This window comes from Musa acuminata, chromosome BXJ3-10 (assembly GCF_036884655.1).
Source record: "Musa acuminata AAA Group cultivar baxijiao chromosome BXJ3-10, Cavendish_Baxijiao_AAA, whole genome shotgun sequence".
Lineage (NCBI taxonomy): Eukaryota > Viridiplantae > Streptophyta > Magnoliopsida > Zingiberales > Musaceae > Musa > Musa acuminata.
The window spans coordinates 20,694,981-20,720,127 of record NC_088358.1 but is presented as its reverse complement, the minus strand read 5'-3'; the positions used below and the strand labels follow the sequence as shown (position 1 = coordinate 20,720,127).

The 25,147-nt window shown below is 36.3% G+C and overlaps 3 protein-coding genes and 1 long non-coding RNA gene across 4 annotated transcripts; 2 read left to right on the top strand and 2 right to left on the bottom strand.

Annotated features, from left to right (window-relative positions):
• The first annotated feature begins 6,747 nt into the window (after positions 1 to 6,747).
• On the top strand, positions 6,748 to 10,081 carry LOC108951141 (ent-kaurenoic acid oxidase 1). Its single transcript, XM_065170812.1, has 8 exons — positions 6,748 to 7,235; positions 7,346 to 7,823; positions 7,949 to 8,212; positions 8,310 to 8,399; positions 8,507 to 8,585; positions 8,688 to 8,794; positions 8,912 to 9,033; positions 9,803 to 10,081. Exons 1-8 carry the CDS (start codon positions 6,991 to 6,993, stop codon positions 9,906 to 9,908), a joined length of 1,491 nt encoding a protein of 496 aa, XP_065026884.1. The 5' UTR covers positions 6,748 to 6,990; the 3' UTR covers positions 9,909 to 10,081.
• LOC135651034 (uncharacterized) lies at positions 8,638 to 10,611 on the bottom strand. The gene is made up of 3 exons (XR_010501719.1): positions 10,331 to 10,611; positions 9,368 to 9,468; positions 8,638 to 9,059 (listed from the first exon to the last, which is right to left on the bottom strand). It is a non-coding gene; the product is annotated as an uncharacterized LOC135651034 (long non-coding RNA).
• A 623-nt stretch (positions 10,612 to 11,234) lies between these two features.
• LOC135650496 (eyes absent homolog) lies at positions 11,235 to 16,942 on the top strand. The gene is made up of 6 exons (XM_065169893.1): positions 11,235 to 11,344; positions 12,229 to 12,584; positions 13,258 to 13,422; positions 13,731 to 13,824; positions 15,148 to 15,342; positions 16,338 to 16,942. Exons 2-6 carry the CDS (start codon positions 12,342 to 12,344, stop codon positions 16,604 to 16,606), a joined length of 966 nt encoding a protein of 321 aa, XP_065025965.1. The 5' UTR covers positions 11,235 to 11,344; positions 12,229 to 12,341; the 3' UTR covers positions 16,607 to 16,942.
• Positions 16,943 to 17,856: 914 nt separating this feature from the next.
• LOC104000203 (uncharacterized) lies at positions 17,857 to 21,019 on the bottom strand. Its single transcript, XM_009422191.3, has 2 exons — positions 20,741 to 21,019; positions 17,857 to 18,379 (listed from the first exon to the last, which is right to left on the bottom strand). Exons 1-2 carry the CDS (start codon positions 20,972 to 20,974, stop codon positions 18,143 to 18,145), a joined length of 471 nt encoding a protein of 156 aa, XP_009420466.2. The 5' UTR covers positions 20,975 to 21,019; the 3' UTR covers positions 17,857 to 18,142.
• Positions 21,020 to 25,147: the final 4,128 nt, after the last annotated feature.

Genomic DNA, 25,147 nt, shown 5'->3' with positions numbered 1-25,147 from the left:
TCTAGGGAGAATTAAAAAAAGAAAAAGGCAAAAACTTGAAAGAAGCCTTAAGAAGCCAATATTGTATATTCAAGAAGCCTATTTGCAATTATATAATTATATATTTATTTTTCAAAATCAATCTAGATCTTTTTTCACTTTCATATTTCATTTCTTCCGGCATCCCTATCAAACCTCTCACAAAACATAAATTCACTTGAATCTTATCTCCCAAATGGATTAAGAAACTTCTCAATACCTCAAATGATTTATTGATCAATTGTGGTTTTGTAATGTTATAGTTTTGTTGTTATAGTGGTGGTTTTAGAATTGGATTATTTTGAATATCCTATCATTAATATAATTATAATATGAGTTTGAGTGGGACTGATCCATAATAAGCTAAATTAGGTCTTTTGGCACAAAAAAGGAAATCTTGGATATTGGATAATATCTATTCATTCATTATTTGTTTTGTGATGGGCATGTGTAATTTTTACTATAATACTATAAATTGCTAAGCACAAGAAAGGATCATTCGAACACACTAGTAAAGGATTTCCGCAAATGTAGTTTAATCTTAAAAATAAGGGAAAAGAAGTTATCCTGTTGAGTATAGTGAGGAACAAATCTTTAGTATATGAGAGTTAGACTTCACATTTATTTCTGTAAATCTAGCCATTAAATCTGAATACTTGTGCAAACAATTGATGATGAATCAGGAAATGAATAAACTACTTGGGAAGACTGAATTCTCCAGGCACTGTACCAATTACAAATTGGTTCTGATGAAGAACACAATAGAAACCTTATGTTGAGAAATGGAATTGCTAGATGGCTTTGAAGTGAGGGCATAACCTACTTTCATCACATGGGATAAATCCCATTTACTGTAAAGAGGTTGCTAAACCAACTTGCTCAAATATTTATCTTGTAATAAATCACTTAATCTCTCTCTCTCTCTCTTTAAATTTTGGCAAGGATCAATCTATTCTAAACCTAACTGGATTCTTTCTGCTAGATAATTCAATTATTAAGGCAATAGGTTTTTTCTAGAACCTATTAAACATGGATAACATAAATGTATGTATTAGACCTCACCACCAAATTTCATCTTTTTAGATATCTTATTGAATTTATGACAGATAATTCTTGAAAATTATTATATATCAAACAACAAAATTTAATATAAAAAATTTACCCAATATATTATATGAATAAATCTCACACTCTTATGTAAAGTTAATTTAACCATATCATGTTAATTAAGTTAGGATGCTTGACTAAGTGATTTACGAAATTAAACCAAGAGCTTGATTATGACTAATAAATAATATTTCATCTACTTCCAAGAGTATTTATGGTACATATAATGGGATGAAATAAGAAATAGAAGATTCAATTAAATAATATGGATAAATTCTCAGTTAATAGTTAACTAATTGAAATAGAATTGTAGGTCTATGTTACATCTAACCCTTTAATCATCTTCAGCAGAAGGTTTAAGCATATATTTTATTAGATGAAGAATTATTATGCTTGAAATATTAGTTTTATATAGTAAAATAATGAATGTTTACATCTTGTGTTTTATAGTATCCAATGTGGTTAATTATTAATTTTATGATGAATATGCTAAGTTATGACTTAGTGTATGAAGACTTAATAATATTATAGTATTAAATTTTTACTATGCATATATTTAATAATGATTTGTTTGTATATCTTGAAACTTATGTTAAAGTATTAATTTTATTTTATTTTATATATAGTATGATGAATGTTTATATGGCTTGTATTGTAACTTTCAATATAGCCAAATAATTCATTTATTTTGTCACATCCTAGATTTATAAAATATAATAAATCATCATTTTATTATTCATAATTTATAAATATACTCTCTTTTTTTCTTTATCCTTGAATTCAAATTCTTGTATTGACAATGGTAACTATTTTATTAACTAAAAAAAAGGTCATAAGTCTTCCACATACGCTTTAGATCTATTACAAAGTAGTAGATTACTCTAAAAATAAATATAAGGTAAAAATATATTAGAAACCACACATACTACTAGCAACTTCCGAAAATTTATAAAAATAATCTTCAATATTCATGAGATATATACAAATATCAGTAATTTAATATGAAATGATAATATATCCGTTCATCATAAAACTTATGCTTTAAAAAAGCAATGATAATTTTTTATATAATAAACAAAATCATGCATTAGCCACATGCAACATATACATAATAATCAGATAACAAAGATGTATATGACACCTGATGGTATACTCTCCTAATAGCGGATATAGGAGCATACTCCACGGGATGGATTCCTCTCAATAGCAGATGGAGATAACTCATATCACACTCCCAATAGCGGATGAAGTGGTATCCCTCACCCGCCCAAGTGAGGACACTTTCCTTCGAATATCGAATAAAGGAATCATCTAATTGTCATGCTTGGCGACTTGATAATCCCCAAAGGAAATCGTCATACCTATCCTCGGTTGGGATACATAAACATCCATGATTATTCATTTATATTTATCTATTCATTCACGCATGTATTCAAGAAATTAGTATGATAAAAAATTATGAGAGACTATGCTTGATGTATGATCTACTAGACTATGTTCATTAGTGGCTCCGTATTGTATTAGGCCTACAAATTCTTTCACGGGTTGTACTTCTAATATAAACCATTAGCCTAGTTATATATACTATATAATGAAAAACATATCAATATCATAAACTTAAGGAAAGTAGAAAATCAATAATTATTTTTAAATTATATCTTTAAATAAAAATTTTAAGTTCATCAAATCATAAAACATAAAACATTAATCTCTCAATAGTCCTCAATCATTCAAAACCATAATTGGAATAGTTCAATTGACTTAAACCAAATTCAATTTAATTGTAACCTAAGAAACTAACCTCAAATCCTTATATAACCGATTTGAAATCATAATAGATTGGTTTAATTTAGATTTGATTGATCATAATTATGTTAAGTAGGTTTGAACTAGTCAAGTTGGTTTGGAATCACCCTAACTGATCAAACCCGTCTAATTCAATCAATTAATGAGCTCAAACTAATAAGGGGAGAGAAAATCGGACTATATCGTATAATGTTAACCCAAACCGAATCGATCGACCTGAGTCTTGGACGAGTCATATGTGCCGCATGTGTTTATCTCAAGTAATAGGTTGGGTTGAGGTACAATATTCTGGATAGGGGAGCGATGATGTATCTAGCGCCAATCGCATAGTTGGGCAGACTTAACTTCTCGGGATAGATAAAGTCTCACTCATAAATTGGGCTATGCCTTACCATTGAACTGGGTCATACTTGACTCGCTGGTTGGGTCATACCTAGACACATGAGTTGGGGTTGTGTCTGACGACATGGGCTATATCGTATTTAATCGCATGAGCTAGACCATGCTTAACTACATGAGTTGTATCATACTTTATCACATGGGCTAGGTCATACATGACCACATGAGCTAGGTAGACCCGATGTACCAGATCAACCTGACTTAAGTTAGACCCAAATTAGACTCTTTTTATCAAATTAGATTTTAATATTTTAAATTATTAAAAAAATAACTAAATCAATAAATGAAAGAAATTAAATTCATGATCTTAAATTTAAAACTAATTAAATCAAGAAATTCACACATAATTCTTGAAACATAGACATATCTAATTAAATAAATTAAAACTATTATATTAATCCAAAAATAATAATTTTAATAATTAAATTAATATTAAATTAACATAAACTTAATAGACTAATATAAATCAAATAATCATTGTAACATCACAAATCAATTATTATTATTTATTAATCATCAAAATTTAAAATTAAAATATTAGTATGCATCATAAAATTATAAAGATCCTAATATTGGATTTTAAAATATAAATGAAAGCTGATTAAAAAAGAATCCTACCTCTCTTCAATTATCCTTTCCTCGGGATCATCTCATTGGGAAGTCATCTCATCAATCCTCCCAGTGAGAAATGAGAAAGGAGGAGCCCCAAGAAAATGAGATCTCCCCAAAAGGTAAGTAATAATTTAATTTTAATTTATTTTTATTTACTTTCACATATACAGAGAAAATTATAATATTTATTTCTTATGGTTCACACACGAAAATAGAATATAAAATATTTATTTCCTAAAAATCACATCCCTTGTTTAGGAAATAAATCAATTAACAATCTAATTGATTAACAAAATTCCTAACTTGTTTACATGATTAAGGAAATCAAATTTAATCATTTCCTTAGCTATAGTACATAAACATGGAAGATAATAATAAAATAATATATTATTTATAGTAATTAATTTACATTAAGGGAGAAAATTGCTGATGATTACATATTTAGTTTTATGTAATGTATCAAAAATCATGAACTATGATTTAGTAATCTACAAAGACGTATAAGTTGTATCATTGACATTAGATATATGTGATTGAAAATTATATATTAATTATAAATATAATTTCAAGCTAGGTGTTTGATATTTTCTCTTACCATATACTTGTATCTCATCGTAGATTTAAGTGTGGTAAACTTTTAGACCAACGGATGACACTTAAGTTGTGGAGATAATATTATAATATATTTTACATGGTAGTAGTTTTAATAAGAGAATTAAACAAATATTTTTACTAAATAGATTATTTTTTATGAAATTATATAAATAAGAGTTACTTATTGCCATCACATAAGAAATATACGCCCAACCCATGAAGATCCTAGTTAGATTTTCTTGAGATCCTAGTTAGATCAGAGTGGAGTGAGAAAGAGATGATACTAGAATAATGATTTTGAGAACTTCAAATATCATGAGGCCCATTATTTTTGCTAAAAATCTAAGTATTATTGACAAAAAAAAAATTGAGGTTAAAGTGATAGAGTGGAATTATAATTGGTAGAATTTAGAGGACCAAATCTTTTTTAAAGGGGGAAAGAATTATAATATCCTAATTTTAATTATGGATAAATTAATAATTTAATTTTGCAAGAGGAACATAGGATTGTATTTGTGGTTGCCATCTCATCCTCTTGTGACAGAGAGTGCAACCATCAAGGAGTGAGAGGAAATATTAGCCATCACCTACAAAAGACCAAGGTAGAGATTTAAATCCTCAGCTTTCTCTATCTTCTATGGATATCATGATATAGGAATTTTTCATATGCTTCTTTTTCGTTATGTTAAGAATTATTTTTACAAATTCATTTTTTTTTCTCTTCAGTTCTTAAGTTTATCATGGTATTATTATGCGCTCCTTGTCTTAAACTAATTGTATATGATAATCCTCTTCATGAGTTAAACTAACAATTCACTTAAACCAAACCTCCTATGACCAAAGCTATATTTATCGATCAAGCCAGTGATCAACCTAAGTATACATTCCCGAACCTAGTGATCGGTATGAGCCTACAAGATTCAACCATCAAATATGGCTACAAGTTTTGGAATTAAATATACATATCGAAAGATAACTCAATAGTTTAAATATTTTCTAAATTGACCATCTACTCTAAAGTTTTAGCATCAATCGGTTGACCTTGTTGTTCGATTTAGAAGTGAGAGGCACAAGATTAAGTATGACTTATTCTTAAAGGCATCTCCTCCATCATGTGATGTAAATTGTATAAAAAATATTCGTCAAAAATTCTAACGAAACTTGTTATATTGGAGTGGCTTTCCTCTTCGTATATTACCCTTAGAGGTTTTAAAAACTAATATCTCCTAAGAATACTCTATTTTGTATTAAACAAAACTATACATTATTTTGCCACTAAGCCATACTTACTAGATTGAACCCGTTGCACAATTTAAGGTCTAACATTTTCCTTCATGCAGAAGAGCAAGCTTTCATGTTTTATAGGTTGAGTTTTGATCATCTTAGGGTTATTGCTACAAATATCCTATTATCTATGTATAAAACATTTGCATGAGTATCAGATTCTTTGAGTCATTAATTCCTCTACTTTATAAGCCCTTTATGCGAACTCTTTGAGTCATTGACCATTTTTCAACTCGCATGATCTCCTTTTTAATTTAAGCAATCTAGCTAATATTAAGTACTACCAAATTAGATCGATGAGATTGAGTCATAGTTCAAACTCAATCTTTGTGTATATATATTTTTTATTTTTATGATAATACTTTTCATGAGATTGGTCATTCAAATTTTGGCTGCTCATTCCTGTAATTGATTGTTCCCATTGTCTTTATGCATCTACAAAGGCCTCAATTAGATGCAAACCATTTGTTCATATGTTTGTCCTATTCTACTACCATTTATGATGGGTTTAATTAATTTTCCCTAAATCATTTGTGATTAGCTTAACTAATTTTGCCTTATGATATCCATTTATAAAAGATCAACCTTCCTGTGATTTAGGACAGACATTCATGAAAAAGGAAAAGAAACAAATTAGTGACCAGCAAATTGTTACCATCACTCCACCAAAATATAAACTCTACATCACACATCACACAAATTCTTTGTGAATGATGCAACACAAATGTAGTAGACATTGTGAACTTCGAGCCATCAGCGGACAAAGAATCAATCAAGACTGTCAGTCTCGCTCATCCATGCAACATCGATTTCCAACCGATAACACAGTGAAAATTCACGAGGTGAAGGATTGACAGGAATCTTCAACCTTTCTAAGCACTATACATTTGTTTCTTTTTAGCTGCTAAATTTCGAGTATTATAAGAAAATAGAGTAAGAACCATCCTATGCAAACAATACTGAAACAGTGAAACTGTTCCTACAAGGAATCGAGGAATGCTCTTGAATTCAGTCTCTTTTCTTCTCGTTTCCATTGCTGCCAGTTGTACCTTCTCTGTTGCTCTATCTTCCTGCCTTAATTCCTTAGTATTGTGTCCATTCATGCCGGTAGAGTGAGCTGTCTGTGCCGTAATACAGGGAAGACTGAAGTGCACGGCGGAAGAGGAAGAGATGCTGGTGATGGAGACAGCGTGGGGGGTCCTGCTGACGGTGACGGCTGCAGCTATGGGGCTGGTGGCGGTGTGTGGAGGCTTGAGACGGCTGCACGAGTGGGTGCAGGAGGTCGGCCTTGGGGAGAAGCGCCGCCACCTGCCGCCGGGCGACATGGGTTGGCCCATCATCGGTAACATGTGGGCCTTCCTCCGCGCCTTCAAGTCCGGCCAACCTGATTCCTTCATCGCCTCCTTCGTCCGACGGTCAGTCATTCTCATTCCCCGAGAATGAGAATATTATATATATATATATATATGTTGATGGTTACGTTAGGTGCTTAATCTTCTTCTTCTTCGGCCAACGTTGATGGCAGATTTAATGGCGTGGGTATGTACAAGGGGTACATGTTCGGCAGCCCCACGATCATGATCCACACGCCGGAAGGCTGCAGGCACGTGCTGATGGACGACGAGCACTTCATCCCCGGTTGGCCGAAGTCGACTCGGCTGCTCATGGGGGAGAAGTCCTTCGTCGGCATCGTGCGCGAGGAGCACAAGCGGCTGCGGCGGCTCACCGCCGCTCCCATCAATGGGCACGAGGCACTCAACGACTACCTCCAGTTCATCGAGCACACCGTCGTGTCCACCCTCGAGAGGTGGGCCGGGATGGGCCAGATCGAGTTCCTCACCGAGATGAGACGGCTCACCTTCAGAATCATCATGCAGATCTTTCTGAGCTCCGGGAGCGAGGATGTCATACGATCCCTGGAGAAGGTGTACACCGATCTCAACTATGGGGTGAGAGCCATGGCTATCAATCTCCCAGGGTTTGCCTTCCACAGAGCCCTTAAGGTAAGCAGTGCTTCTACACTGCAGAGTAATCATCTTTGCTACAGATATTTTGAGTGCAGCGTGAGCGATTTGTTTATGGCCTGTCTCATTGGTGTGTATTACAAAGAGTCTCTATTGCATTTCAGGCCCGAAAAAGTTTGGTTGCAACTCTTCAAAGTGTGGTTGATGAAAGAAGAGCAATGAAAGCAAGAAATCTATCTCCAGCAAAGAAGGACATGATGGATAATCTAATAGATGTCGAAGATGAAAATGGTAGGAGATTGAACGATGAAGAGATAATTGATATCCTGATCATGTACCTCAATGCTGGCCATGAATCTTCTGGCCACATCACCATGTGGGCTACTGTCTTTCTTCAGGAGAACCCAGACATCTTTGAGAAAGCCAAGGTAACATTACAATCATAAATATCATATTTAACCCATCATCCGATCACTTAATGTGGAGTATATCTGAAACAATCTTGACGTGCCCAATGCTTTTCAGGCAGAGCAAGAGGAAATCAGAAGAAGCATGCCACCTGCACAGAAGGGGCTAACACTCACTGAAGTGAGGAAGATGAAGTATCTTTCAAAGGTTTGATGAGCCATATTCTTTAGATTCATTTCTATCAGGTGCTTCTCTTCTCGATTTGTTGGTCATAATAACAACAACAACAACAACAACAACACTTGTATCTGAAGGTTACCGATGAGACGTTGCGCATGGTTAACATATCATTTGTTACTTTTCGTCAAGCAACCAAAGATGTTTATCTCAATGGTTAGTGTCCGAAACTACTTGTTTTGTTTCTGGAAGCAAACTGAGGTACCAATTACAAAAGGCTCATTCAAATGTTGATCAATTATGCAAGTCATGTCACAGGCTATCTGATACCCAAGGATTGGAAAGTTCAGCTATGGTTCAGAAATGTTCACTTGGATCCTCAAGTATACACCGATCCTAAGAAGTTCGACCCCTCTAGATGGGATGTAAGTTGGCCACCTTGTTATGTGTATACATGTTTATGGTCCATTGTCTAATGATTATTCATAGAGCAATTAAATCAGGGCATACATTAAGAGATGAATTTTGCTTTGTTATTCAAGGATTTCACACCCAAAGCTGGAACATTTCTTCCCTTTGGAGGAGGCAGTAGGTTATGCCCGGGAAATGAGTTAGCCAAGCTAGAGATTGCTGTCTTCCTGCACCATTTTCTCCTCGGCTATGAGTGAGTCCTTTTACTCCCAAGCATATCTGTTTATGTTGTCAGATTACAGTTACTATGACTGATATTTTTTTCACATGTATAATCCTACAAAGGATATGAAATATGAATAATGTTCTTGCATGATCAAATTTGCACATGTTCTTTGAATTGAAGGGCATGAGTATCGAAATCCATACGAAGTTTGTAGTCTTTTATTCTGAAAGTATTCATGTATCAAAATCGGATGAAGAATGTTTTCTTCGATACTGCTTTGTAGAAAGATGAATGATACATCTGCAGTTATGTTTGCGGCACATTATAGAACAATTTGAAGTAAATAGTCTCCGAGACATACCTCACAGAAAATCCATGTTGGGCCAATGTAGCTTAATTGAAATCATTGTGTTCTGCAATGAAATCCTAAGCTGAACCGTCCACGAAAACCAAAATTGGTACCTGCACCACACATACCGTGCCGTTAGGAAGTATACCGGTCATGGTGGTGTTTTCCTTGGAGTTTTAAGCACTTCATTTTCATGTAGTTAAAAGAAGATACTGTTTACTGATCAAGGAACTAAATGAAGCAGTTTATATCAGTATTTTCATGTTCTCCTGTTTTGCATTAGAATTCAAATGACATTAATATTAGAAAACTTCTTTATGCCATATCGCTTTGTAGAGTCGGGTATCGGTTTTGATGATCCTCAACTATTTACTCACAACCTGTCGACAGTTCAAATTTATTTTTGTTATTTCGAATAAATTTTGACTTATAATTGCTTTTCTGCAGGCTTAAGAGACTAAATCCGAAGTGTCCTATCAGATACTTGCCTCATCCTCGGCCTACCGACAATTGCATGGCAAAAATCACAAAGCTCTCTGCAATATCCATGTAAAAAGAGCAAAGCAAAACTCTAAATTACCGAATATTCTCTCAATCAGAACATAAGATTCAAAGCAGCTAATCATCCCTATATTCAATAAGCTTCATAAACAAATGCAGAACATTCTATTCGAATATGACATTCCTTTTGTGTATGCATTTAGAAGTACTGGTTGAGTAAGTGACAATTTGTGAGAGAATTTAAGGCATATGATGTGGTAAATATCAGTTTTGTGGAGCCTAACTATTTATCCTTTTTTTTCTTTCATGCTATGAAGTTCCACTATTTTCCGAACATCAACAAGAACAAGAGATAAAAAGAACAGAATTAATCTTCATCAACTAACATGAAAGGCTCATGATTCTTTACAGTCATAGATGAATGATATAAATTTATGGAAAAGCGAGCGTTCTTACGAGGGAAGATGTTAGTACCTGGGCATGATCAGCATATTTCATATCATCCAAAAACTACAACAATATCAGCAGCACAAGAAAAGAACAGAGAGTATTTGGGATTCTTAGTGAGTTCTCTCTTGCTTTGCAAAATTCAATCAATCTTTCCTCCCAAAAAAACCCAGACAATGAACGAAGAAAAGCCCATTTCTCTGGAAGCAGCTGAAGCAGCAGATCAAGCAAGCATGATCGGTGACTCCGACCTTTGAAGAACAGAGCGGCTGCTCAAGACCCTCGACTCTTCGGAAATGCAATAATAGATTAATGTTATATAGTTTACTAACATAAAGCCACAGCAGCAACAGTCAGTTATGCGGGCAGCAACAGTCAGTTATGCGGTTCGCAACGTTATCATGATGTGAACCGCATCCATGGATCGACGCGTTCGTTCCGTTTGCTTCGACAGCAATCCTCCTCCATCGAGAGAACAATGGTGGTCTCTGGAAACCGTGTGGGCCCGGAGCATAGGACGGTGGATCAGGCAGGAGAGGCCCATCGGACGGTCGTGATGCAGATGCTGATTATGGGCCCCGCCGAGGTGGATAAATATTTCGGGAACCGATCACGTTGTGGCGGGGCCCGCACGAAGGCGCTCCCGCCCACGGTTTTATCCCACACGTACGCTAAACCCGAGTCTCGGGTGCGTTGAGATGGGCGCTCGGCACCGAGCAACGGCGTTAAGATCAGTGCGATGAACGGATGGACGGTGAGGATGAGCTTGGACCACCGAAGCTTATCTCCAACGGATAAGCAGCGGCGGCAAGCAGAGGACGACAACCCCATGCCGTCTCCTCCTCTCCTACCCGAACGGGGACGTCATCCGTGGGGGCCGCGTCCTTTTTCTTCCTTGGGCTGCCACGTTTGCTTTCGAAACCTGTGCGATGTTTGAGCTGACACGGAAGATCCGCAGCCCCGGTGAGGAAAACTGTTATAAATACCCCCGGCGTCGATCCCATCGGCTTAGACGAATGCAGCGAGAGGGCAGATCTAGAGGTGTGTGTGCGATTCTAGTCTCGCAGATTTACTCGCTTCCATTTCCTTTTCTTACATCCTCACTTTCATCCAGATCTGGAATCGAGCGTTGAAATTTTTACATGCTTTTCTGTGTGCGCGCTTGCGTCGGCTCCCACGTGCACGTGCAAGCGTGCGTGTGTTTTGATTTTCTTTTTCTTTTTTTTTCTTTTTTGATTTTTGATTTTATTTATTTTTATTTTTATTTATTTTTATTTATATTTTTGAGGGTATTGTTTGTTTCCACTGTGATCATGTGTTTTCTTCCTTCAAATCCACTCAAATGTTGTTCTTTTGTGTGTGGTTGATTTGTGTTTTGAAGGGACTGAAGCGATGCATCTTTCTTTTTTCCTCTGATCTCCGTCCTGAGAGATCAGGTTCTGATGAACAATATGCAGATCTGTGTTAATCTAGTGAACATATAGTGGGATTCGATGTATGATGTTGTATGCGATTAGATCTTGAACAACTGGAACAGAAAGAGGTTTCAAGCAATTGTTTTGATGTGTTAGTAGCTCATGTTCATGTCTGCTTTTGATTCGCTTTTTTGTAAGCGAAAAAAAAGTAGAGGTTTTTGATGAGGCTCTGCACACATGATCGTGTCACAAACAAAAAAGATCGGATTCTGAACTTGAATCATGCCACGAGTTTCGACTTCAGAACATTCATGGGAATTTGTGGCATCGGAACACTAATTATTGTACATAAATCAGAAGCGCAACTCTTCCTAATCGAATGTGAAATTGGAAGTCAAATCGAGCGCTATATTCACTAATACAAACAAGAAAAGGAGAAGAAATAATTTTTTTTTGCAGTCAAGATTATAAACTGTTCTGTCTGATTGTTATTTTTCTTTTCAATCTCAGGTTGCTGCTCTATCTTTACCAACCGCGACGTCCTTCTTTTGCTGTTCAAGTGGTGTACCGACTTGTCTTGGAGATTAAAGAGCAGCGTTTGATTAGTGAAGGGGGGTGAGATAATGGATAGAACACCTACACCTGCTTTGTTGCGAGACCGAAAGATTTCCGAGGAGGTTGCCAAGCCGATGACAGTCTACATATGGGACATGGATGAGACACTTATCTTGTTGAAGTCTTTGTTGGATGGTACATATGCTGGGGCCTTTAACGGTTTGAAGGATAGAAGAAAGGGAATAGAGATTGGGAAGCTCTGGGAGAATCACATACTACAAGTCTGTGATGACCATTTCTACTACGAAGAGGTCAGTTCTTTAAAGCTGCTTCTATTTTTTCTTTTGTTTCTGTAGATCTTGCTGTCTCAGGGTAGGCTTTCGGCAAGCTAAATCAGAGTCTACTGGAACCTTGTCTGACCTATTACCTTGGATCTTTAGCATTTTTTTGAACTCACTGTGACTGAATGATTTAGAGGCCAGGCAATATTTTGATAGAGTTTTTATGTTGGCATATGTTTAGACTAGTCTAATAGTAAAAATATGTGTATCTTTAGGAATTTTATTTGAACTTTCAAGTGTATAGAAACAAAAAATTTCTTCTCTTTCATTTTGAGCACAATAACTGCCACAATCCATCTGATATACTTTCTGATTCAATAACTTTGATGGGTATAACCACGCTATCAAAAAAGATGTGAGCCTAAATTAATTGGTAATATATCCATGTATCTCTTATAGATCATCACAATCGTCCTCCCACTTCCAATATGGGTCTAATTAGGGCCTCAATTATCATGCTCAAAACTGAGTTCATCTTCTACTACACTTAAGATCTTAACGAACAAGTGGGTCATGCCATGTTCAACATGTCTCATATTTCATGTAGAATATGGATGGCCTATGAATTAGGAGTTTAGTGTTTGAGTCTATATGTTTGTGGCACTTGCTGACAATTGTTTTACACTTCTGTGTTGTTTTGCAGATTGAGGACTCTAATGAACCATTTCTTGATGCTTTGAGTGAATATGATGATGGACGAGACCTGTCAAAATATAATTTCAATGATGGATTTGGTTTTCCTTATGATGACTGGAATAAAAGAAAACTTGCTTATCGACATCGCTCCATTGCTGAGAAGTACTCACAGGTATTGCTGGAAGCTAGCTTCTATTTTTCAGTCTATTCATGCAAAACCGTATCAATATATCAATAATTGTTACAGCCTGGACTGGGGTATTGATTTATGTTATCAAATGTGGTCCATCCTGAACTGGTCTTTGGGTGTTCCTTGAATTACATGGGTTTGCTCGTAACATAAGTCCCACCTTGATAAGATGTTATGCTGCCACACAGTTTGATTTTGTTAATTTGCTTAAATGTACACAATAATTTTACTCCTGCTTTAATCAATGATAGATCTCCAAGTACTTGACCCTGGATTCTCGGTTAATGCAGGGTTTATGTAAGATACTTGACCAACAGACAGTTAAACTCTGGAATGATCTATACAGTTTGACTGATAGCTACACAGATGGATGGCTTTCCTCGGGTATGTTGTTCCAAACACAGTGTCCTAATTAACAAACAGTCAACTATTAACAGATAATTGGTTTTGCTATGATGATTAATCTTTTTCTATTTTTGTGGACTAAGACTATTCATATAAGCTTGGTTAAGTTTGAGACACTAATCCATCTAATGCAAAACCAGTTAGTTGATACATATTTGTTCCTAGGTTATGTGATGGTGTAGAAGCAACAATTGAGTTCAAGCCATTTGTTTTCCAATTAACCAATAATAATATATTGGTATGTTGGGTTGGATTTTTGGTTGTGATTGGTACAAAAGATGGACAATATCTCACCTTGGAATCAATTTGGTTAGGTATTTAGAATTTTTGTAGAAATTAATTATATATATTTTTTATCAAAGCTGGAACCTAACTTAATTGAACTTTTATATATCAAGTTCTCTCAATGCTCATAGAGGTAAAAGCATTTTGGTAAATCTGGAATCTTTTCTGCTATGTTTGATATCCTGAAACCACCTATATCGTTATATGATCATCTTTAAATGGTTTGAAAAATCTTAACCAACTTGTTTGATTGTACCTCCTAATTGTGGATCCACGAGGAGTTGACTTTAAATGCCTTGATCTAAACATCTTTCCAGTGTTTACAATAGTGGTTCTTAATTGGGATCATGATGGAGCTGGGAGCTGCCATAGCATAGGTTTTGAAATCAGGCTATATTGGCTCTTGTCATTACCGATAAACCTTATTTAAGTGTTTTTCGGATGTAAAATATAGTAGTTTTTATGCAATTTTTTCCCTTGTCCATCTGGAAGCAAGCATTGAGATCTTGCAGCTTCATTTTCTTATGATCCACATATTATGTAGTTGATCTCCCAGAGGAGTTGATCCAAGGTTCCCTAATGCATTTGCCAATGTCAAATCCAATTTTGCCAAGAAACTTGATGCTAGTGTCAGGGGAATATGTGAGGACCAAGTGATTCTTTTCTGGACCCTTGTCAATATTTGTGATTTGTATTATATATTGAACTTTTATAAATGGTATTTCACTGTTATGTTGCCTTGTGAATTTGTTTATATTAACTGTGTTTCATTCTACTTTGTATCCTTTCTTTAGAGGAATATATTTACAGCCATAGGTACTACAAATATAAATCCTTAAAACAACAAAACCCTAATTTCTTCTGCAATTGATAGTAATTTTGCTAGCCATTTGTTTTGTTCTTTGCAATGCAACAGATTGTGCTTATATCATATCATGTATCTTTTCATCATTTTGCTTATATTGATGCATCTTTCTTCAGTTCATATGTAGTTTACATTTTTTCTTTTTGTTGCAGGACATGCCCTATTAGAGCAAACTTTAGGTAAAACTAGCCTTCCATCAAATTACCTTCTTTCATCTGACCCAACAACCAGATCCGTTACTTCCAAATATCAGAACATTAATGTCTTAGTTACTTCGGGGTCCCTGATTCCTAGTCTTGCCAAGTGCTTGCTTTATCGGTTGGATGATGTGATCGCAGCTAATAATGGTATGTATTTTCTTCGTTAGTTATTTGTCCTTGTTTGTTGCTTTGTTTTAATACGGGGAACTGGATCAAGCTTTATTTTGTTGTTCAAAAGCCAAGGGGTAGAAGAACCACAATAATCCAACGGAGAAAAGATGGTAAAAACAAAAACAAATGAGAACTATACTTATTTGGCTGCCATAGGGAAACAGTTAACCCTGGGGTATTGAAGTCACTGGAATATGGAGCTAGCTTAACACAATTGCCTTTCTTCTCTTCAAGGTCATCATACTAGATGTGATGATATTAATCTCCTTCAAATAGATTTGTTTTCTACTGACCCAACATAGTAAATTTGAATCTTGTTTATGGCTGAGAACCACTGGAAAACATCCATCTGTTTTCTTCATGCTTGCACAAGAAGTGAAAAACCATCCAGTAATATAATGAAGGTTGAGACTGAGTTGGTAAATTTTAACTTTCGGATATCTGGCTTTAGGGAAAGAGTGTGCATAGCTTGAGGAAATCTTAGTCCAAAACAGTATCTGAACTTACACATTAGACTTTATGGAATTTTGCTAATTGTCTTTTAATTCTCAAAATGGTGCTTAAGGGTGAACGAGGGAACATTTGTCTTGGCTGGTTGTCAGGACTGGAAGTAATCACATTAACTTTGCTAGTAATGGTGCATGAGATTGATGTTACAGTTTAGTGAAACAGGTGTGTGCCATGACCTTTCTAGATACCGCATTATGCCAATTGACATAAACCAAATATTAGCCTGGTCATGTGTTTACACCTCCAGCATTGGTTGGTTCAGCATGTGAATATTTATTGAACTGTTAGATGATACTGTCTGGGAGGATTTTTTTAGTATTGAGTTATCCTTATGCCAAGAATGTTGCCTACATATTTCAGAACGTTCTTCAAACTAAATATGCTTGTGATGTTCCATAATCAATTGTTTGCAGTTGAATCCTTCCTGTCAGTATTTCTAACACTTTTCATCACTCTTCTAGTTTACAGCTCATGGGAAGTAGGGAAGCTTAGGTGCTTCTCATGGATCAAGGAACGGTTTGGTGGCCCAAATGTCCGGTTCTGTGTAATTGGAGACGGAACAGAAGAATGCGAAGCTGCGCAAGCAATGCGATGGCCGTTCATTAAAATAGATCTGCGACCAAGTAGTCCTTGTCGCTTTCCAGGTCTAACTATGAAAGTGGTTCAGAGTTATACTGATGTGATGTATGGATCTCCAGATGTTGAAGTCGAAGAAACAGAAGAGTTCTGAGACCTGCATCTGCTTAACCAGTCCCTGTATACTTGAAACAATCTCTTGGACTCTCCTACACAATTCACAAGGTCTTTCCTGGAGAATGAGCTTTTGCAGCATGGTAAAATTATCTAATCATGGAAACAGACCTCGCTGCTTAACTTACAAGATCAAGGCTTTCCATATCTTATTTTTAAGTGGAGCCTCATGCACTGAGCTGCTCTTTTTTATAAGCTCTTCCTGGTACATTAGGCATGCTATAGTCTAATGCAAGAGTTGTAAGTTATGATCCTTCATGTACATAACCATGCTTCAATGATCTTAATGTGCCTTTGTACATAGTATTTTCCTTTACCCTCAGTGGTTACTGCTTCCTCCTGTAATTCGTGCCCTCATCTCTGGCATCAAGAACATCAAAGTTCTCATTGACTCCTCTTACTCTCTGACCTTGTGGTTATTTGATGACACAAGCAAAGTGTAACTCCTTGTGAGCTGATGTCATGTTTGATAATAGTAGTGTAAAATGACATTTTTTTTACCATCAAAAGTATGGTCTTTGTTATCAGCAGTGGCAAAGATGAGATCAGATGATTGCTAAAGCTTCATACTATATCAAGAGCATATCTGTAACTGCTGATGTATTCCCTGGCATCAATAAGATCAAGTCTGACCTTGTGAAGCAAAGTTGAAGTCTTTGAGTAGTATATCAAAATTGTATCTTTGTTACCTTCGGAATTACTTAGTCATCTTCCCAATGGCAGGATATGATCATATGATTGTTCTCTCACTTCACTAGAGCATTGCTGTTGTTGCTGATGATCCATTTATGAAGCTCATTGAAAATTCTGGAAATGCTTGGCCAAGGCTTGTATCTGATGTAGGGAGATTTCTTAAGACCTGGTCACATGAACCATCTAGGTTCATAATATGTGATACAGAACTCTTAATTCCAATGCATCCTGAGACAGCATGAGACTTGAAATGGGCATAGAGAATGGGAAGTCATCCCAAAGAACGATAGCTGCATAGCAACTAAGAAGGTGCCAGTGCGACCTGCATGGTGCAGGACCTTGGTCACCTCTGAACGAGTCTGTCAATTAATAGCTTGGAGAAGGTGGAGGACACATCATGCAGGCCAACCAGGGAAAAAAGGGCTAACAACACTAGAAATCTCATTCAGATATATGAACTTATGGGTATGCTAAACCCAATTCATACAAGCCAATTATTGAGATTTTGCCATTTAAATGGGTAAGAAGGGGAGGAAAGAAAATAAAAACATCAAAACCTTCATTAGAAGACCATCCTTGAATTTGACTAGTAAACATTTGAATACATGAATTTTGTACAGGTAAAGATTTATAATGGATCACTGAGAAGTGCAAAGCAAACCACAGGGTAGGCTAGTTTTGTATTGGCAGCAGTATCAATTCAACCACCCACCACCTACTGAAAATGGTGAATAAATAGGACTTGGGTATTGCTGGACAAAAGGGCAATCTGATTCATCACTGGAAATTCTCAATATCTGCAGCTCGCTGAGTTGATTTCTCATCACACCCATTGCAATCTTCCTTGGTGCTCTAAGCTCTGACGTAGGTTCCCGTCGGCAACAGTGACCTGTTTTCTCATCGCCATGGCAGTAGGCCTGGTGTTGTACTTTACCTGGAACTTAGGTGGTGTCATCTGGTTCTCAGTGGGAGGGATCTCAGCTATGACTTCACTCAAGAACTCATCTGCCACATCACCATCTTCATCAATTCGCAATCTCCTTGAATACCACCTAAAACCCTGATATAAAGAGAGAAAAAGAGGAAAAGATGGGCTCCAGATGAGGAAACAAATTACTTAAGCACCAGACATCACAAATAGTAAATGAACCAGAAATACCACGGGCCAAAGATGAGGAACTAGAAGACCTTCCACATACACAGAGCAAACTAACAGCAGTGGTACCAGCATCACAAAAAGAGAATCAGGCTTTAATCATTATAGTTGGTTCAGCTAGGCTCAAAACATTTGAAACTCAAATAACAAGAAAAGAACGTTTTGCTAACATAGGGAAGCATGGAAAAGGGCCTGAGTAAGAAGAAAGAGATACTAAGAAAAAGACACAAGGAATTGGAAGAATGACAAAATGTATGATATCGTATATTTCTTTTTTTGTTTGGGAGAGCATGGGCGGGTGGGGTTATGCATCATACAATCTTAAAGGAGGAGAAGAATTGCAAGACTTGCTGATAGAAACAATGTAACAGAGCGAGGCTAGAAAATGATGAAATCCAGTCAGCCATTTATGAAAAGCTTGGTAAACAAATATGGAAGAATCCAGTTCCACATTCAGCTTGATGGCTAAAACGCAAAATTACTACTTTTGTTTCTTCCCCTTTGGTTTAGATAGGTCCAAACACATAGGATGATTCCCCCCAATTTATTCTCAGGTAGTTCTAACTCTCCCTTTAATATCACAATCATTTCTTATTTTGTCACTCTTGGTAAGAGTACAAATCAATCTCAACAGTCCCTTCCCTGCTACATCAATCTTCAAAAATATTGTTTGTGGAACATACTAATTATAAAGCACATCACTGATATAATTTTCATTTAAATCTAATACACAGTTCTTAAACATTCCAAATGCTTCTTAGTTATTCTATTAGAATCACAATATTAAATCAAAGTTGTATGCTCAACTACTGCAACAAACACATCCACACAAGATCAAGAGAAGCGGATCCGTTGTATGGAGACAAGATTGCAGGAGCACAGAAGATGCAAGCAGACTCACAAAAGCAATAAGCTGAAGTCAAAGGAAGTGATATCTTGTAAAAATAAAGAATTAATCGGATTGAGCCAGAATTTGATGTATGACCAGTGGCATATAAAGTTCAACCACTTGATTTTCAATGGTCTTAGACGAAATATAGGATTATCTGCAGTTAATCCGCAGTCTGATATTCTAATGAAAGCTATAAATTCACTTACTGGGAAAACCATGGGCATGGGACAGTAAAAATGAAAGCAAAAGTAGGGACTTAAGAGACTACCAAAGAGAATTACATGTATCATGCTGTATATACAGATCCATTAACAGAAATCAATAACAGAGAAAAAGAGAATACCTAAGAGAATTACATGTACCATGCTGTATATTAACAGAATTCAACAACAGAGAAAAAGCATAACGAAATTTTTGGTGTTACTTAAATGGTTCTTAACTAATGCATGATATATCCAAACATCAGTAGAAAGAATCCTTGAATCGCACCTAGCATCTCTTAAAAGGTAACAGTAAGTTTGTGATTCACAATGAACCAGATTTTTTGAAGAAGACAAAATCAACAATTCTCAATGGTATTCGATCATTTAAAGGTATCTCCAGGCATTACATGTCCTGGCTCAACAAGCTGACCCCAATTTTACAAAGGCCAAAATTTGGTAGCGACCTGATTGTAAACAAGCACAATCCTATTAATCTAGACGATAAATGGACATGCTTGCAGAAGCAATACAAAGGCTGCAAAGTGTATGTTGCACTAAGCTCAAAATCCAGATTTCAATGGTGGAAACAGAAAGTCCAAATATTTAGGTTCAACTATTCTTGTGATAAACCTAGGATTCAGCTTCGTTATTTTAAGAGATTTAAGCAGTTAACCTTATTTATGTCCTAAAGTTTTAAACTACAGTCAGAGTTAGATTTTGACTATATTTTTTATTTGACTCATTTAGCTTGTACTTATTTTTTCAGTGGCTTATTTTCATGAGTCTTTGACACAAACCTCCTAAGAAGGCTCACTTAAGACAAAAGAGAAAATTCCTAAAGGTGTTGGCTAGTAAATACTTTGATAAATTATCGCAAAGTTCTAGGTTCGAATCCCACCTTCATCACTTACCTTTTACCCAAAAAAAAAAAATCCATACAATTCATCCTTTTCCTGTAGAAGTATTAGGATTCTAGTTCTATCCAGTTCGAGATGCATGTATGACTCATGGAAAATATCTTTTACATTGATACATATGAAACAGATGCAGATGGAGTCACAAAAGAAGGAAGAAAGAAACAATAACAAACACAAATAAAAGATCCAACTTTTCCCATCAATTTGGCAACAGGATCTGAATAGAGTGCAAAGGGGGGCACAAGAAGAGCACCTGGATTCCGCCCTCACCGGGATCGCAGGGTACGAGCACGGGACCAGGGCTGGGGCGCTCGACCGCGACGGGGACCTGCACCCCCCCGAACCCTCTGCCGGCGGCGCGGGGCGGTCCCGCGCCCGTCCGGCCGCCCCCATCAACTCCGCCGCCATTCGGGTGGCGGGCCTCCTCCTCCTCCTCCTCCTCCCGCGTCAACCCGAGAAATCCCGCGATCCTTCGGAGAATTCCCATGGGATCAGACTACCTATCCCCGCCGCCTCCTACGAAGAAGGCAGAATAGAGAGAGAAAGAGAGCGGCGACGCATATTATATAACCCCCGTTAAGCCCAATAACAAATATTAGCCCACTAATACTCCGTTAAGCGCCCATTAGTAAAGCCCGTTGAGCTCAACAACAAATATTAGCCCACTAATACTCCACCGAACGCCCACTAGCAACTCCCGTAGACCCAATAACAAATATTAGCCCACTAATACTCCACCGAGCGCCCATTAGCAACTCCGGTAGACCCAATAACAAATATTAGCCCACTAATACCCCACTAAGCGCCCATTAGCAAAGGCAGTTAAGCCCAATAACAAAATTCCAGCCCACTAATACTCGACTAAGCCTTCTTTATAGGAGCAACACAGTCTTATATTATTTATTATATGATATTATATTACATCTGATCGATAAATATTAGTCGATATAGTAAGAAGGTATAAAAGCATATAGTTTAATCTGCCATTGCATGAGCACCTAATAACAGTTGCAATCGAAGCAATTCTTGCAGTCTGATCCAAAAAAAACTTCAAACATATTTGATGAGAAGATTAGATTGTTTTCTCAAAAGTCATACTCTTATCATTTCCTTGGAAATCTATCATCGCTTGATTCGATCAGCTAAATGTTCATAGTCTCGAATGAGGCTGAAACCAAGTCTGAAGCTGGCAAAGAGCCGCCGCTATCGACAGCACTCGTCTCCACGCCGGGCTCCTTCGTTCTTGAAGCACCTGCTGCTTCATCCATGTATGAGGTAGAATAATCAGGCAAGAGTTCTCAAGGTCGGGTGAGGCACCGAGACAAGCTTCGATCTCGTTTCTGAGAGCGGGCGATCGACCGAGTCCACGTTTGAGCAGGAGCGCGATGCCTGCTTGCAGCTGGATCTCGGCAGAAAGAGCAAACAGGGTAGGCCGTCGAGTAGATCGAGGTTGGTGCCGTGGTTGATAAAATAAGACGCGACCAAGAAATTGTGTAATTTCACTGAATAGTGCAGTATTTATATAGATTCAGAGGAGAGATTTTTTCTGTCATAATTAGTCAGTTATTTTAAACTTATCATGATGTTTGATCATGTCCCCGTAAGATTGAGCTTTTGTCAAAGAGGTTAACCTTATACTAATAATAAAAATGTTTTGTGGATAAAAGGTTTTGTGAGAAAGTCTATTAGTCGATTAGTAGTATGTACGAGGAAAACACATATTTGATATCTGACAACTTGATCTCTAATGAAGTGAAAGCTAATGACAATATATTTTGTGTGAATGGAACATTGGATTGACGCATCATTAGGTGGCATCGATATTGTCACAATATATTGTAAGAGTAAATATGGAGTTGATGTCAAGTTTCTATAACAGATTGGTGGCCCAGTTGAGTTCTATAGCAATAGTGGTGATGGCTCGGTTTCTATAGTAGATTGATGGCCCAATTGAGTTGATGTCAAGTTTCTATAGATTGGTGGCCTAGTTGTGGACCTTTTGACCGTCCTATGTTTCATGAAATTTTAACTGATTGGATTTGCTCCAAGGAAAATAATATATCATAATGTAGATATTTTATCATCAATGTTTCCTACCCAATCAGTATCGATAAAGGTATGAAAATAAAGTGACGAGTGTTTATAAAGAAGAAGACTATGACGAGTCATTTTGATATTTCGTAAGACTCATTTTATTGCAGACGAATGCGTAGTGAAGGGCCAATGCATGAATTATGATAATTTGTTGATTGCAACCGAGATATTTAGACATATGAGAGATAAGTATTATAAAGAGCCAAGTACTTATCGGTATTATGTGGGATCCGTAGTAGGGTAATCATAATATAATTTAAGTGATTCAATAGTAGAGATTGGAATGACAACCTCTTTAGCATTCTATATGTTCGTTTTTAATAGTAGATCTTGAATATACTTTCTTTGAGATAGAACAAATCTTGAAGATGTGTATGCTACTTCTACTCCCAAAAAGTAGCTTAAGGTTCCTAGATCCTTGATGGTGAATTAATTTGCCAACTACTTGAGGAATTCTTTGATGTCCATAGGATTATTGTCTATAATGATAATGCCATCAATATACATCACTAGATATATTGTACTTTCATTTTATTGTCGTAGAAACAAGGAGGTGTCAGACTTAGAGTTGATAAAGCCAATTGATGCTAAAAATGAGCCAAGTTCAGTGTACTAAGCTCTTGGAGCTTGACGAAGTTAATAAATAATTTTTTATTATTTAAAAATATATCTTTGATATTGAGGATGGATGAAACCAGAAGGTTATTGTATAAAAATATCTTCAATTTGGGTCCCTTATAAGAAAAAAGCATTGTTGACATTCAATTATCATATATGTCAACCTTTTATGATAGCAAACTTTGGATAAGTCAGATTATTGTCAGTTTAACAATTGGACTGAATGTTTTTGTGAAGTTAACACTTGGCATTATTGAAATCCTTTGGCCACTATACATACTTTATATCCGGCAATGGATATATTTGGGTTTCGCTTGATTTGAAAGATTCACTTACACCTAATGATATTTTATATGTGATGTGCTAGTCATAAGTGATAGAAGATAGAAGATAGAAGTGATGTTTTTCATTGATATGTTCTTCCTATTTATACAAGTTAGGATGAAGGATTTCTCTCAACAAAGCAACGAGATTTCTTCATACAGTTGGAGAAATCTTGTATGCTATCATGCCCTTGCAAGATGGTACTCCTATTAAGGATGTTGATCTTGGACCGATGCAATGAAAATAGTTTAAGAGCGAGAGGCTTCGTAAGTGAGTCTGTTAGTTGAGCAGTCGTATGTACATGATAAACACGTAGTTGATGTCGAATAACTTGAACTCGCATAAAGTGGAAGTCGATGATAATATGTTTCATGCAGGAGTGAAACATTAGATTAGCGCATAGATAGGTAGCTCTAACATTATCACAATATATTGTAGAAGTAAGAGTAGAGTCGATGTTGAGTTCCTTGAGCAGATTTATGACCTAATTGAGTTCTGCAGTAGCGATAGTGATGTTACGGTATTCAGCTTCAGTTGTAGACCGTGCAACTGTCTTTTGCTTCTTAGAACTCCAACTGATTGGATTAGCTCCTAGAAAGACAATATACCCCGATGTGGATGTTTTATTATTAAAGTTTTCTGCCTAATCAACATCAACAAAGGAATGAAGATGAAGTAGAGAGTGTTTACAAAGAAAGAGACCATAATTGAGGTTCCTTTAAGATATCATATGATTCATTTTATTATAGACCAATGCATAGTAGATGGTCGGTACATAAATTATGATAATTTATTGACCATAAATGAGATGTTTGGATGGATGAGAGCTAAGTACTGTAAGGAGCCAACTACTTGTCGGTATTGAGTAGGTTTCGTAGCAAAACTTCCATCACATAATTTAAGTGATTTACTAGTAAAGTGGGGAGTTGTAACCATTTTTATGTCATATATGTTTGTTTTTAATAATAAATCTTGAATATATTTTCTTTGTGATAAGAAGAGATATGAAGATGTATATGTTGCTTCCACTCCCAAAAAGTAGCTCAAAGTTATTAGATCTTTAAGGAAGAATCGATATGCCAATTGCTTAATGAATGCTTGGATCTCTATAGGATTATTGCCTATGACAATAATGTCATTTACATACACCATAAGATATATTGTGTCTCCATGTGATTGTCGTAGAAATAACGAGGTATCAGACTTAGAGTTGATAAAGCCAATTGAAGTAAAAAACGAGCCAAGTTTAGTATACTAGGCTCTTGGAGCCTAACGAAGTCCATAAATAGCTTTTTATAGTTTTCAAATATGCCTTGGATATTGAGGATAAATGAAACTAGGAGGTTGCTGCATAAAGAAGTCTTTTGTTAGAGTCACCTGTAAAAAGGCATTGTTAACATCCAATTATCGTAATTATCAGCCTTTATGGTGGCCAAACTCAAGATAAGTCAGATTGTTATGGGTTTAATAATGGGACTGAATATCTTAGTAAAATCAACACTAGGTCATTGATGAAACCTTTTAGCAACTAGACGTGCTTTATATCTGACAACGGATCCATCTGGGTGTCGCTTAATTCGAAAGACCCACTTACACCCGATGATGTTTTATGTGTGATGAAAGG

Excerpts from the sequence above, each read along its gene's own strand:
- LOC104000203 (XM_009422191.3), bottom strand. The coding sequence starts at position 20,974 with ATGGGAATTCTCCGAAGGATCGCGGGATTTCTCGGGTTGACGCGGGAG. Across the intron at positions 18,380-20,740 it reads CCGGTGAGGGCGGAATCCAG|GGTTTTAGGTGGTATTCAAG; the intron begins GTGCTCTTCTTG and ends TCTTTATATCAG.
- LOC135650496 (XM_065169893.1), top strand. The coding sequence starts at position 12,342 with ATGGATAGAACACCTACACCTGCTTTGTTGCGAGACCGAAAGATTTCC. Across the intron at positions 12,585-13,257 it reads ACCATTTCTACTACGAAGAG|ATTGAGGACTCTAATGAACC; the intron begins GTCAGTTCTTTA and ends GTTGTTTTGCAG. Across the intron at positions 13,825-15,147 it reads AGATGGATGGCTTTCCTCGG|GACATGCCCTATTAGAGCAA; the intron begins GTATGTTGTTCC and ends TTTTTGTTGCAG.
- LOC108951141 (XM_065170812.1), top strand. The coding sequence starts at position 6,991 with ATGCTGGTGATGGAGACAGCGTGGGGGGTCCTGCTGACGGTGACGGCT. Across the intron at positions 7,236-7,345 it reads ATCGCCTCCTTCGTCCGACG|ATTTAATGGCGTGGGTATGT; the intron begins GTCAGTCATTCT and ends CGTTGATGGCAG. Across the intron at positions 8,400-8,506 it reads AGATGAAGTATCTTTCAAAG|GTTACCGATGAGACGTTGCG; the intron begins GTTTGATGAGCC and ends TTGTATCTGAAG.